This window comes from Cynocephalus volans, chromosome 3, assembly GCF_027409185.1.
Source record: "Cynocephalus volans isolate mCynVol1 chromosome 3, mCynVol1.pri, whole genome shotgun sequence".
NCBI lineage: Eukaryota > Metazoa > Chordata > Mammalia > Dermoptera > Cynocephalidae > Cynocephalus > Cynocephalus volans.
The window spans coordinates 15,276,649-15,290,782 of NC_084462.1; the positions used below are offsets into that span (position 1 = coordinate 15,276,649).

Below are 14,134 nucleotides of genomic sequence, written 5' to 3' on the forward strand. Positions count from 1 at the left end.
TTCAGTTTCCTTAGAATTATCACTCGAAATTCCTTGTCAGTCATTTCAAGGGCTTCTTGTTCTATAGGATCTAGAGCTTAAGATTTATTATCTTTTGGTGGTGTACTTTCTTGATTTTTCGTATTTCTGGCATCTTTTCTTTGATGTTTATTCATTGTGGCAGGGGGTTTCACAGTCCACAGATCAGATGAAATGAGCAGAGTATCTTCTGTTCCACTGGGCAGTCTGATGAACACAGCAGGCAGACCTGCTGCTCTCTTAGGGTGAGTTGGTGGGAGCAGTTGGCTGGTAAATGTCCTTCAGTCAGGTCAGGTCCCAAGGGGGAGTTGGGTGGGAGGGTGTGCATATGCAGTCCTTGGGGTCCTGGGGCTTTGGCTTGAGGAGATATTGTTGGGGCGCCTGGGTCTGGTGGGCCCTGATGTTCGGGTGAGGAGGGGCTGCCACTGCTGCTGCTGCAGCCAGGTGAGGAGGCCGTACCGCTGCTGGCGCTGCCGCCCGGGTGCCAGGTCCGGTTCCGGTTCCTCTCTAGGCGGCCTGAGAGGCCTACAGCAGACCCGAGCCCTTCTTCCTTCTTCCCTTCGGCCTTCAGAGTCTCAAAGGGCCAAATACTCTTCCAATTGATCTGAGAGAGGAGCGTGGGCGGGGCTGAGCTTAGAATAAGTAGAAATTCTGAATGTTGGTGCCTTCATTTGGAAGCAGAGTTTCCTACTGCATGATCTTGCCTGATGGACCTTGATTTTATAATCAGTCAGTTCCAGTTCCATTCCCATTAGTATGGACAGATCTGGCGCAGGCTCTGCTCGAGGGAGCAGCGGCGGACAGACCGCTGAGGTGCTCAAGGCCGCCGTCCAGCCCGTCGGAGGACGGGGCTCGGCGAATCGCGTCAGACTCCGGCGCGCCTGGCCTGCAGAACAGGCATTTCAGCCGCTCTCCGCGGCCGCCGTGTTCTCCTCCTCCTCCTCCTCGGCCGCCGCCGCCCACATTTGGTACATTGTATATAAAGTGTATGTATGCACCTGAAACGTGAAACCTGCAAAGCCTCGCCCCAGTGGAGAGCGTGGACTCCTCCATCCCCAAGCCTGCCCCGGCCCCTTCCCATCTCCTCCCTCGACAGCGTTGTATCTGCTTTCTGTCTTGTGGATTGGTTTGCTTTTTCTACAGTCTTGTACACGTGAAGGCACCCAGAATGTACTCTTTTGTTTGGCTTCTGTGACTCAACATCCTAATTTTGAGGTTCACCCACGTAATTGCATGCGTCTGCAGTTGGTTTCTCCTTACAGTGGAGCGTGGTTCCCCTGGCTGGAGTTCTGCACTTTGTTTTAATCCGTTCAGGGGGCATTGAGGGGCATTATGCAGGTGCAGTTAAGTGACTTGCCCGAAATGAAGTGGAGGAACTGGGGTTTGAAAACTCAGGAAAGGGAAGCAAATCAAGAAGTTTCTACACTGAATTCTACTTGCTCCAGCACAAAGGGGCCTCGCGGGCAGCCCTGCTGACAAACAACAAGTTGTTCATGAGGGCACAGGCGTTTGGCTTTGGGATCTTAAGGAAGAAGCCACCGACACCGTCCATGTTCCACGGTTTTTAGCACTGGTGTTTTCAGGTACATTTTGTGCTAGTAAAGGGTTGTGGAGCCTTTTTGCTGGCTTTTGTTCTTACAAACAAAAGACTGAGTTAATTACTAGTCTAAGCAGATAAGTTAAGACACTTCCACCTCCCATTCTGGTTGAGGTTTTGGAATCCCTCCCTGTCCTCTGCAGGTAGGGAGCTGTCAGTCACCCGGTGCCTTCCGCGAGCTCCTGACAGTAAAGCCACTTATAACCACCACCACTTGGAGGGTCATCGCCGGAAACTCTTCTCACATCTGACCAGAGCTGTCACTCTGATTAGTCGGTCCTGATGGCTCAACCTCCTGCTCCCAGTTTCTAGCCCTTGATTGCGTTTCCAGGCCAGTGAAGTTTTATCAATGGCTCCCATGAAGTCCTGAGCACCTCCCTTGACCATCTGAGCCCCTCCCCCAGTGCCCCGACATTGGCTCACACATGCCTGGACAACAGTTGTCCTTGAACGTCTCCACAGGAGGCCGGGCTGCCAGGCTAGCTCTGCCAGTCACTTCTGGACACAGCCACCTTCACCCCGACTGCCCTGTCAGCCAGATTTCTTCTGAAAGCCTTTGGGACTGTTTGGTTTTCTCTGACACAGCAGGGCCTCGGGAGCCAGCTTTGATCTCATTTTAGAAAAGCAAATCTGTTCAGATTTGTGTCATTTTTGCTTTGCTTGCTCTTCTGGACCCATCTGATGCCAAATTGCCATAGATGCTCTGCTAGAGGACACTGCAGACATCCCTTCTGCCTCCGGTGGCCTCAGGAACCCTCCTCTGGGGTCCCTCAGAAAAGGGAAGAATCTATCCGGCCAGCGGGATAACCAGGAGCAGATGGGAGGAAGCAGAGGAGGGGGTGGCCCTCCAGTCATCCCAGCTCAGTGCCAGCAGTTAGCAGGAAGATGGGCAATCTGGGAGAGAGGGAGAAACAAGGGCCAGCTGGAGCCCTCTGAGCCTCGTGCCATAGCTCCCAGCCTCCTGTGCCATGTAGGGATTGTGGAAGTCACGTTCAGAGAGGGCAGTTAAGTGCCCCAAGGCCACGCAGCTGCCTAGAGGCAGGGCGGGGGTCAGAGCCCAAGTCTTCTCAGCTCCAAACACTCACGGAACATGCTCCTTCACTTTTTCTGTAAATATCTATCGAAATGTTGCAAACATCCTAAAAGGTGCACAGGTCGTCCTGCACAGCTCTGTGAGTTTCTGCAAGGTGAAGGCATCTATGCAAACTCCATCCTGTGATGAGACACAGGTCGTGAGCAGCTCCTGAAGGCCCCCACCCCTCCCAGCCCCTCAGCCCCCACTCAGCATAGGTTGGTTTTGTGCATCATTAAGTTGACTCTTTTTCCTGCCACATTGGCCTAGGTTTGGCTAGAGAGTCATCAGGACTCTGTCCACACAGTGTCCAGTTTAAATGCACATTGAGGAAGAGAGAGGTTGGCAACTGTGGGTCCTCTGCCAATGGCCAGAGCCATCATCCCTAAAGAATGGCATGGTCACTGGTGTATGCAGCCACCCACATTTGGAGCTGTCCAGGGTGGGCGAGAAAGGCCCCGGACATACCCTCCTTGAGAGACTCACCTTCCTGCTAGGACTGATCATAGGCCCTCAGGCCACACAGATGAAGGGACCTTCTTGATCCTCACAGAAAGCCATGCATTTGCTGGCCCCCCTGCCCTTGGGGGGAGCTAACGGTGGGCCCATTTTCAGGTGATTGGAGGAGTGGTCCTGGGCATTTGAAGCAGCTTCTCTCTTGGGCTCAACTGGGACCCTGGCCTTCTCCCAGCTGTCTGTCTTTACTGTTATTACTAAAATGAAAAGGACTCATGCTCTTTCCTCCCCAAAAGTCCACCCCTCTCCAAGCAATCTTCATAATGGCTTCTCAGCTTGACCGGCCACTTACCTGGGGCCTTCACATGGATTACCTTCTTTAATGCTCAGCCCAGCAAGCACGCGCTGCTGTGACCCCCCACAACACAGGTGAGGGAACGGGGAACAGAGAGGCGCAGCACCTCATCGGAGGTCACACAGCTGGAAAGAGCCTCCTCCTAATCCCACCCTAGGTGTCCCTTTAAAAACTGAACTTGGATCTCTGATGAGGAAAAAGCTGTGGGCCGGTGAAATACCTTTCTCTTTTAACATGATACCATCTAAAACCAACTTTAGGTGAGCACAGGGAGGCTATTATAGTGGATGGATTTCATAGCTTCAGCCAATAGATACAGATTTTCCTCCTGAAAATGGAGCTGTTGCCGGGTGGAGGCTGCATTGTCTGACTGTGGGCTGCTGATTAAGCTGTAGCAACACACAGACGGGATCACAGGCTGATCTTCCCTCGATCATTCTTAAAGCAATTACCCAACGCCGGCTCTGGGTGATGAGGCGGGGAGAAGGGAGGGGAGAGGCAGATGACGGTCATCGGGAGCTGGCGAGGACTTGCTGGGTGCCTGAGGGGTGTGCCGGGGGCCCAGGGTCCGTCAGGCAGTGGCTGCCCTCCCCTCTCAACCTCAGCTTGTTCACCTGCCCCCTCCCTCTCCGAGTCGTTGCAGCCCTGCGACCCTGTGTGGCTTACGAGTGACCTTCTGAGCCTGCATTCTGTTCCTACAGAGAGTCTGCCCTGTGGCCTGGAGGCTCCCAGAGCCCTAGAGAGATCCTGGGAGTGGCTCAGCCTCAGTGTGTTGCTTCAGGGAGGAAACCGTCTGTCTGGGGCATTGGCCGCCTGCACTAGCGGGAGGGAGCTTGTGAGTGAGGCGTGATCCACTGAAGACCAGAGGCGTTTACTTACCATAGTTCCACAACCCCAGGCTTTTAAGGGTTTCTCCACCCAACAAATTAAAGTGTGAAAACATAGATTAAGCCAGCAAATAAATACATGAATAGAACTGTCTGTCGGGCCTCTGATCAGCATGAGGTAACCGCCAGGGCTTCTAGCAGGAAAGCAGCGAACCACAGCTGCTAACTGGCCTGGGCAGCAAGGGGCATGCGTTTTTAAAATTATTCTTTTTTATTGAGATATAATTCATGTACCATAAAATTCACCATTTTAAAGTGTATAGTTTAGTGGTTTTCAGAATATTTGCAAGGTTGTGCAACCATCACCACTGTCTAAATCCAGAATATTTTCATCACTCCAAAAAGAATCCTGTACCTGTCAGCAGTCACTCCACATCTGCCCCCCCCCGCCCCCCCAGCCCCTGCAACCACTCATCTACTCTCTGTCTCTGTGGATTTTCCTATTCTGGACACTTCGTATAAATGGAATCCTACAATATGTGTCCTTTTCTGTCTGGCTTCTTTCACTTAGCAAAATGTTTTCAAGGTTTATCCATGTTGTAGCATGGGTCAGTGCTGCATGCCTGTTTTATGGTTGAATAATATTCCACCATGTGGGTAGTCGAATTATGTTTCTCCATTCATGAGTTGATGGACATTTGGGTTGTTTTTATTTGGGGGCTATTGTGAATAGTGCTGCTGTGAGTGTTCATGTATAAGTTTTTGTGTGGACCTGTGTTTTCATTTCTCTTAGGTATATACCTAGGAGTGGAATTGCTGGGTCACATCGTAACTCTGTTTATCCATTGGAGGAGCTGCCAAACTGTTGTCCACAACAGCTGCACCATTTACATTCCCACCAGCAGTGCACGAGGGTTCCAGTTTCTCCACATCCTTGCTGACCCTTGTTATTACCTAGTCTTTTGATCAAAACCATCCTAGTGGGTGTGAGGTGGTACCTCATTGTGGATTTGATTTGCATTTCCCTGATGACTAATGATATTGAGCATCTTTTCATGAGCTTGTTGGCCATTTGTATATCTTCTGCAGGGAAATGTCCATGCAAGTCCTCTGCCCGTTTATTCATTGGGTTATGTATCTTTTTATTATTGAGTTGTAAGCATTCTTTATATATCCTGAATACTAGATCCTTATAAGTGATTTGCAAAAATCTCCTCCCATTCTAGGGATGGGGTCTTCACTTCATTCATAGTATATAAATGCATTTTTTAAGCTATTGAACATTGACTCTAGAATTTCCTTAGACTCCAGTCCCTTAATTTTGAGGGTGAGTTGAAAGAAGTTGGGTTCAGGTCCCAGCTCTTACCCCAACAGCTGTGTTACTCTGAAAGTCATCTCTGTGGGGCTCTGTTTTCTGTAAGGTGGGGGTGGAGGTGGTTGCTGAGATGGATGTGAGAATTGTGGGTGCGTCCTGTCGGTGGGAAGCACCAGGCAGAAGCCCGGCACAGCCCTGGGAGGGCCATGGGATGGCATGTGCAGTTGGGCCTGGCCCAGGACAGAAATCCTGGGGAGGGGCTGCATTGAGGATGTGGCCCTGAGTGGCTCCAAGTAACCAGCGTTCTGTCACTCTCCCATCAGCCAACAACATCTGCTTCTACGGAGAGTGCTCCTACTACTGCTCCACAGAGCATGCCGTGTGTGGTAAGCCGGACCAGATAGAGGGGTCGCTGGCGGCCTTCCTGCCAGACCTGTCCCTGGCCAAGAGGAAGACGTGGCGGAACCCCTGGAGACGCTCCTACCACAAGCGCAAGAAGGCAGAGTGAGTGCAGGCATGCCAGTGGCTCCGGGCAGACTCTGGGCGCAGCTGGCACCCGCCCCTTTTATAGGGACTTGGGAGGACCAGCTTTTATGCATCTTGCAGCTGAGAAAACTGGGCCTGGGAGGGATATCAGATTGTCAATGGCCACATGTGCGAAGGGGTGGCAGAGAAGGGGCATAAATCCAGGCTGCCTGTGAGATGACCACTTCATGATTAAACAACATCCTTACTCTGAGAATTAGGTACATCCCATCCTATCCCACCCCAGTGGTGCTGGCCTCCCGCTGGGGTCCTTCAAAATACCACATCTCAGTGTTTGAGCTTGGTTTTCCGCTCATGCAGGAAAAACATCTCCTGTTCTTGCAGCCACTAAGACGTCCTTGTGACCTTGGCATCCAGCCCCCATTTTTTAACAGTGACCTCCAAAAAGCATGGTGCCAGAGCTGATGGTCACTTCCAGGCATGGTCAGTCCAGGGTGGGCACCATGGCCTGATCACCTCCCAACCTTATACTCCTGTTAATGCAGCCTCATAGCCAGCTGCTGGCACACGTCCCTTTGCAGACACTTTGTTCTCCAACTGCCGTCCATTGCTTCCCCACTGTACTGAGTTGAGCACCCCCAGAATTTGGTTTGGGCCACCCTGTTCATATAGAGGGGCCTGGCCCATCTCACGTGGGCTCCTCTGCAGGTGGGAAGTGGACCCCGACTACTGTGAGGAGGTGATGCAGACACCACCCTATGATAGCGGCCACCGTGTTCTGGACATCATGGACATGACAATTTTCGACTTCCTCATGGGTACGTCTGGTGGGCTGAGCACTCGGAATGCGGGGTCCCTGCATTGACAGGACAAAGCCTGGAGGTCTGCAGTGGGAACACTGCCTGATGTGACCCTGCCGTGGCCCTAGGGCTGCAGGAGGGGCTGGAGTTCTGCTTTCACTTTGTTATCATGGACCAGAGGTCGTACTTTGGGAGGGAAGAAAGATGCCCCGTGCAGAGAGCAGAGGGGCCCCTGGAAGACACAGCTGGGCTTCCGGCAAGCTGCGACTATTTTTGTTTTCTCCGCAGGAAACATGGACCGCCACCACTATGAGACTTTTGAGAAGTTTGGGAATGAAACGTTTATTATCCACTTAGACAACGGGAGAGGGTGAGCCCGTTCAGACCTCACGAAAGGCTGGCCATCTCCTCTCCCACCTCTCTGGAGCCCAGCCCAGACCCAGGAGGAAACAGGCCCTCGGTGGGAAGGGACATGGATGTCCCTAAAGGCCTATCCCTGTGGGAGATGCAGGGTGCTGTCCCAGGTCTCCAGTTGGGGGCACAACAGGGCACCCGTGGCAGGGACGGAGGGCTGCCCAGGAGCGGAGCCTCTAAAGTGTGCTTGGTTTATGACGGATGTTATATCACCAAATTCTCACAGTAACCCTGTGTGCAGTGCATCCTGTTAGGCCCTGTGTTACCCTGGGGAAACTGAGGCTCAAAGGGGCTACTGGCCAACAATAGCAGGGCTATGGTGAGCACCTGGGTCCTCAACCCCCACTCGGGGTCTGGAGCGGGCTAGTCAAAAGAGATGGTCCTCGCTGCCCCAACCTACAGCCACTGCTGACCTAAACTCGGCAGTTCTGGACAGTGTCATGAGACCCTGGTCACCAGGAGAGGGTGACCCCTGATTAATAAGGCAGGGAAGCGAGTAATTCAGGCAGGAGAATGTCCATTCCAAAAAGATAAAAGATGCCTTAGAGGGATCCACTTTGGGCACTCAAATACTTTATGCATGTGGATCACCTGTACCCCGTGTAAAAGATGCTACAATGGCTAAACCGTGGTGACCCTCCCTCGTGCCATCTTGACCCAGCTGCCCAGAACCCTTCATTGGTGTGCCTCGGCCCAGGTGAGTGGCCAGGACCCCACATCCAGGGCTGGGGACAGGCAGGGGCCAGCCACACTGCCTGGGGTGCTGAGGACAGGCAGGGGCCAGGCCACACTGCCCAGCACTGCAGCTCTTGAAGTCCAGCAGCCCATTCGCCACCTTCTACAGGTGGCCCCTTTGACGATTCCACTTTTCTCCTGGCAGGTTTGGGAAATACTCACATGATGAGCTCTCCATTCTGGTGCCCTTACAGCAGTGCTGCAGGTACGGCTTCCACCGGGAGCCTGGCTCCGTCCCCACCCCACTCCCCACCAGCGAGCCCCTGGCAGATTAGGCCAGAGTCTTCACAAGCCCCTCCCTGGCTGTAACAGCAGAGAAGGCAGGCGTCCACAGCCCCGAGTCCTACACACCCTCACCCCAGTGCACAGCAGCTCACGTGCCCCACCTCATCCACCACCCTAATGCTTGTCCAGCTCAAGCTGCAGGGTCCCAAAGCTCGTGACAACCATGTCTGACCATTTTCCAGATGAGGACACTGGGGCCTAGAACAGAGTACTGGCTGGACACAAAGGTCCTGCTCTGTTGGCAGTGGCTGCCAGGCTTTGCCCCCTGCCACTTCAGATGGGGCTATCCTATCCGGTTCCCCTCCTGTTACAGTTGGGAACACAGGCCTGTGGTGCAAACAGTTTGTACTTCTCTAAAGAGACTTCTCAGTGCCCACCTGCCCAGACAGACATGCTGCTCCTACCTGGGGATGGTCTTCCAGGTGGCAGGATGTCGTCCTCGCCCTGTGTCTGCCTTGGGCACGCAGAATGCCTGCTGGGCACTGCTGGGGTGTTACACGTGCACCCTATCCCTGCAAGGCAGCACCTGCATCCCTCATGCAGATGAGAGGCAGGGGCCTGAGCAGTCACATGGCTCAGCAGCTGATGAGGCCCTTGATTTTGGGCTCCTCTCTGTGTCTGTCTGTCTGTCTATCTGTCTCTTTTCCTCTCTCTCTCTCTTTTCCCCTCTCTCTGTTTCTCTCTCTCTGTCCCTCTCTCTCTCAGCAGCCACAATGCTGCCCTGCGCCTGGTTTCCGATGGCCAGGCATCTCCTCTCTCCCCTCCAGGATCAGGAAGTCCACCTACCTGCGGCTGCAGCTCCTGGCCAAGGAGGAGTACAAGCTGAGCCTGTTGATGGCAGAGTCTCTGCAGAGGGATAAGGTGGCACCTGTCCTGTACCGGCTGCACCTGGAAGCCCTGGACCGACGGCTGCGCGTTGTGCTGCAGGCCGTCCGGGACTGCATCGAGAAGGACGGCATCCACAGTGTGGTGGAAGATGACCTGGACACTGAACACAGAGCCTCCCCCGAGAGGTAGTGACCTGCCAGCTGCCCGCTGTGCCCATTGAGGAAAGAGGAGGGAGACAGCCTCACAGCGACCACACATGTGCCACATCGTGAATTCAGTGAATTCATAGACAGGATGGGATCATCCCCCAGTCGGTGAACTGTGGCTCTGGGGAGGGTGAGGTAGTTCCGCAGCAGGTCTAACAGGACACTTTTTGTTAGTTTTTGAGAGCAGAAAAAGGAAGGAAGGTGCTGTCTGTGCTCACAGACAGAGGCGGCCAGCGGCAGAGGCATTCCATCCTTTTTGTAGGGAAAGGAAGCCTTTATTTGCTATTTTGTATTTATATATGGTGTATATGTATATAAATAGAGAGACATATATACAGACCACAGATCACCTACCAAATTAACCCAACGACTGTCCTCCCGCTGGCTCCGTGGGGCTCCTACTTGGCCAAATTCACCCGTTAAGGGCTCTCACACTCTGGACCTAATTTAAAATAAAAACTTGTTTCTCCTCCTTCCCGGGACCTTTGCACTAGAAGGCTGGAGGGTCTCATCTCAAGGTGGGAGGAGGCTCCTGCTGGACGTCATGGCCGTGTGTCGCAGATGGATACTTAAAATTGGGTTTCAGAGTGATGTAAATGACTATTCGTCTTATCGTCGCAGCCAGCAGCAGCCCGGGACGTTCCTTGGCAGCAGTGGGCTCTGCTCGTCCTCTCCCTTTGGACAGTTGATGTAAATAACATCACGCAGGGTCTGCTGTGCACCGCAGCAGTAGGTTTATCTTTGCAGCCTCTGTGGAATCGTTTGCAATGTGGTAAAAGTGCAATAAAGATACAGCAAATGTGCATTGGCAGCCTCACTGGGGTGGGGGCCCTCACACCCTGGTTCTTGGCACCTGCCCACCACCCTCCAGAAAAGCAAGTCCTGGAACTGGGCACAGCCGAGGCCCCTGGCTTTTGTGGTGCCCCAGGGTGGCAGGCAGCCTGAGGCTGCTGGGACTGTGGAGAGCTGCCTGCCAAGCCCCTGGATAAACAGGCCTGGGTGAGGCCCAAGCTCTCCAAAGGCAAGGGGAAGGCATGGGGGGAGGAGAGGGCAGCGTCTGTCCCACTCCTGGTGAGGCCGGATCTCAGAGGACTGGATGAGATCCCCAAAGCCACGGCAGCCCCAGAGGACGGCATCCAGGAGCCACTGGCACAGGTGCTACTCTGAGCTGGGGCTGGCCCCTTTCCACTGCTGGCCACGGGGCCTGAACCCCACCCCCCGTGAGCCCTGTCTGGAAGCTCCCAGGCTCCTTCCAACAAGTCACCAGCTGGGGCCGTGCTGGGCACAAGGAAGGGTAGAGCCCTGGAGGAAGCAGGGCTGAGGAGACCTTTTTGGCTGAGGGTTCACCACAAACCTCAGTGTTCTTGAAGCTCAAGAGTCCCTGGGAGCAGAGGGGCTGGAAGGAGTCACAGCCCCAAAGGTCGTGGCCTCCACCTCTTAATCGGGGTTTCCCCACTGGCTCCCTCTCATCCCATCAGCTCCCGAGGACACGCAGCTGCAGTGAGCGATGTTTTGTGTGTGCCAGGCCCCTGCAAAGCAGTCGGTATAAATCGTTATTGGTCTGTAAAGCAAAATTGCAAGACTGATTTTATTTTTCTTGTTTTACAAGCGAGGAAACTGAGGCTCAGAGAGAGGAAGTCACTCAGCCTATAAGTCAGTCTTGGTTTCTGGACTGGTGAAGCCAAGAAGCCCCATGAGCCTGGAAGGAATGCAGAGTCCCCACCTGAGTCCCCAAATCTACTGGGGCTGAGCTCAGGATAAGACATGCTCCTGCACAGCCAGACTGACAGGGGAACTTCAGACTATGATGAATCCTCAAAGAAGTAACTAGGGTGATGTGATAAAGTGGACCCCCAAAAGCCTGCCCCCACCCCCTTCTTCCTGTCTCAGCATAAGACCCAACAGTCACCCAGCAGCTCGGGCAGCTGAGTCATCTGGCTTCCTTTCCGCCAAGTCACAAGACCTCCAGCTCCACAACGTGCCTGGGGTCAGCTCCTCTCACCTCCTCTCACAGTGGCTCCGGCCTCTCTCATCGTTTTCTCCCAGCCGAGGGTCTTTGTTAGCCCCCCAACTCCTGGTCCCCCTGCCCTTTGTGGGCTCCCAGCGGCTGAGCGTAATGAGGGAGGAGGCTGCAGGTGAGGGGGATGGGCCTTGGGGGTCAGCTCTGTCTTCACCACTGGGAGGCAGGGGCAGGAGCTGTGTCTGAGAGCCATGATGGCTGCTTCTGGCCAGGGAACACACCAGCCTCACCTCCAAAGGACACCCGAGCTCCCAACTCCAGCCTGCCCACAGGGAGAATAGAGAAAACGTGTGGCAGCCTTGCGCTGGAATCCTGGCTGTCACCTGCCCAGGGCTACATAGCCCAGGAGTTGCAAAAAATTGAAGAGGCACTCACTACTCTCTGCCCACCTTCCAGGGCTCTCCACTCACTTGCATATCTGTTCAACAAAGACTGGCTGGGCACGTGCTGAGTGCCAGGGTGGGGACCAGTGGGGACCCATCACCACTGGCTTGCAGAGCAGTAAAGCAGACATGTAAATAAATCACAAACAAGACCGTCACATGCAGCAGCAGTAAGGATGGCAAAGGGATAGAAAGTAATCGAGGGTGGACATTTTATACAGGGTGGTGAGGGAAGTTGTCATGGACCTCCTAAAATGTGTAGGTTGAAGCCTAGCCCCCAATGTGTCTTTGGTTGGAGACAGGGCCCTTCGGGAGGTGATTAAGGTTAATGAGGTCATGTAGGTGGCCCTGATCCAATATGACTGGGGTCCTTTGACGACACGATGATTGGGAGCTCTCACAGAGCCCTGTAAGCCTTGGGAGAGAAAGACATTGGGTGTTTTTAACATGACAGTGACATAATTAAATTAGTGTTTTAAAAATCTTCCCTAGAGGTTGGATTGATAGAGGAGGATGCTCGGAGTGGGGAGAGTGGCTGGGAGCCTGTTGCAGTCACCCAGCCACCACAGCCTGGGACAGGAGCAGTGGAGAGGAGACACATGAGCAGGTCCGGGGCTCACAGGGATGGAACTGCAGGACCTGCTGCTGGATTGGTGGTGGGGGAGGAAAGGAGGAAGAAAGCATGGCCTCCAGAACTTGACTTGAGCAACCAGGGAGTGGGTGCCTCTCGCCTGTGAGGGGGTCTGGGGGAAGGTTGGTGAGCGGCAGGAGAGAGAGACTCTCCACTGTGTGGTATGTGTTGTGTCCATTCGGTGTCCCAGAGGTCATATCAGGCAGGCAATAAGATGGATGAGCTTGGGGAGGAATCTGGGCTGGGTATAAAAGGTGGCGTTGTGGGCACCGAGTTGAAATGTAAATCCGCAGTGAGGGATGAAGCCGTTTAGCAAGGAGAGGAGAAAACGAGCGAGGACCATGTCCTAGGGCACTTCAACGTTTGGAATCTGGGTAGGGAGGGATGAGCCTGAAGATAAGAGAGAACGCACCAGCAGCAAGCCCTGTCCCAGCAGTGAGGGAGGCGGGTTGCAAGGATGAGGCTGATGGTCCAGGGAGAGCACAGTTCCTCGCTGTTAACTGCGAAAGCACAGACGAGGGCCATTGACACGTAGAGAGAGCCTGTGACGGGAGAGACACGAAGCAACCGGAAAAAAACAACGTGAAGACGAGCACTGATGCAAAGAGCAGAGACATTGCTGAGCTGAGAGACGGGTAAGGAGCGCTAGAAAGGTCGGGGAGGGCGTGGGTGTCCGAACGGAGAGGGCTCTGGACATCGGTGCCCAGGGGGAGAAATGAGAAAGAAACATCTCAAGAGGAGGAGTAGGAGATGGAATTGGGGAAGTTGCCCAGAGAAAAACAAGGGAGACCAAGATTGGAAAATGGGAGAACAGAGAAAAGTAAGTCAGAGGCTCAGTCCAGGAGGTACAATGTTAGCTAACAGGGGATACACAGCAGAGAAAACAGAAGTGAGGAAATAAATGGAAATAAACAGGAAAAACTGGAACTTAGCCTGAACCGAAAGACATGAGCTTCCAGATCAAATAGTTTCCAGCAGAAGAAGAGGAAAAAATAGCAGAAATGTCACATGACACCACTAAGGAAATTTAGGACAGTGGGGATACAGAGAAGATTCACATGGCCTCCAGCACACCTGGAAAACACGCTCAAGTATCAAAAATGGGAACATCATCTGCTTTTTCAACAGCAGTAGCGGAGACTGCAAGGCGGTGGAGCCGTTCCTGCAAAACGCCAGGCAGACAGGTTCCCACCCAGACGCCCACCGCTGCGCAAAGGCCCACGCACCCTTCCTCAGGACGCCACCGGAGGGCACGCGCCACCAAAACCAGGACGTGGATCAAGAAAAAGGAAGAATGGGACACAGCAAAGAGGTGAGGCCCCCCCCCCAGGCTGATGACAAAGGGGATCCCGAGAGGACACCCGTGTCCCCAGCTCACTGGACTCCGTAGATGACTGGTAAGAGCTTACCTAGAACACTAGCCAGGGAAACAGTGAGAATCCTGTTATGTCCAGGTGAAAAAGAGTTATGCTGGAAAGGAAATACAAGCGGTCCCGACTTACGATGGTTTGACTTAGGATTTTTCGACTTTATAATGGTGCAAAAGCGATGTACATTTAGTGGAAACCGTACTTTGAGTACCCACATATTCACTCTGTTTTTCAGTGCAGCATTCAATAAATTCCAAGAGATAGCCAACACTTTATTATAAAATGGGCTATGTGTGAGATGATGTTGCCCAACCGTAGGCTAATGTAAGTGTTCTG

At 53.4% G+C, this 14,134-nt stretch overlaps 1 protein-coding gene across 1 annotated transcript in view; it reads left to right on the forward strand.

Annotated features, from left to right (window-relative positions):
• FAM20C (FAM20C golgi associated secretory pathway kinase) overlaps window positions 1-10,197 on the forward strand; it is a 71,870-nt gene extending 61,673 nt beyond the window's left edge. Inside the window, exons 6-10 of the mRNA XM_063089586.1 lie at window positions 5,964-6,144; window positions 6,835-6,944; window positions 7,215-7,296; window positions 8,221-8,280; window positions 9,128-10,197. Coding sequence (XP_062945656.1) covers window positions 5,964-6,144; window positions 6,835-6,944; window positions 7,215-7,296; window positions 8,221-8,280; window positions 9,128-9,377 — 683 coding nt within the window. The 3' untranslated portion in view covers window positions 9,378-10,197. The remainder of the gene's footprint in view (window positions 1-5,963; window positions 6,145-6,834; window positions 6,945-7,214; window positions 7,297-8,220; window positions 8,281-9,127) is intronic.
• Window positions 10,198-14,134: the final 3,937 nt, after the last annotated feature.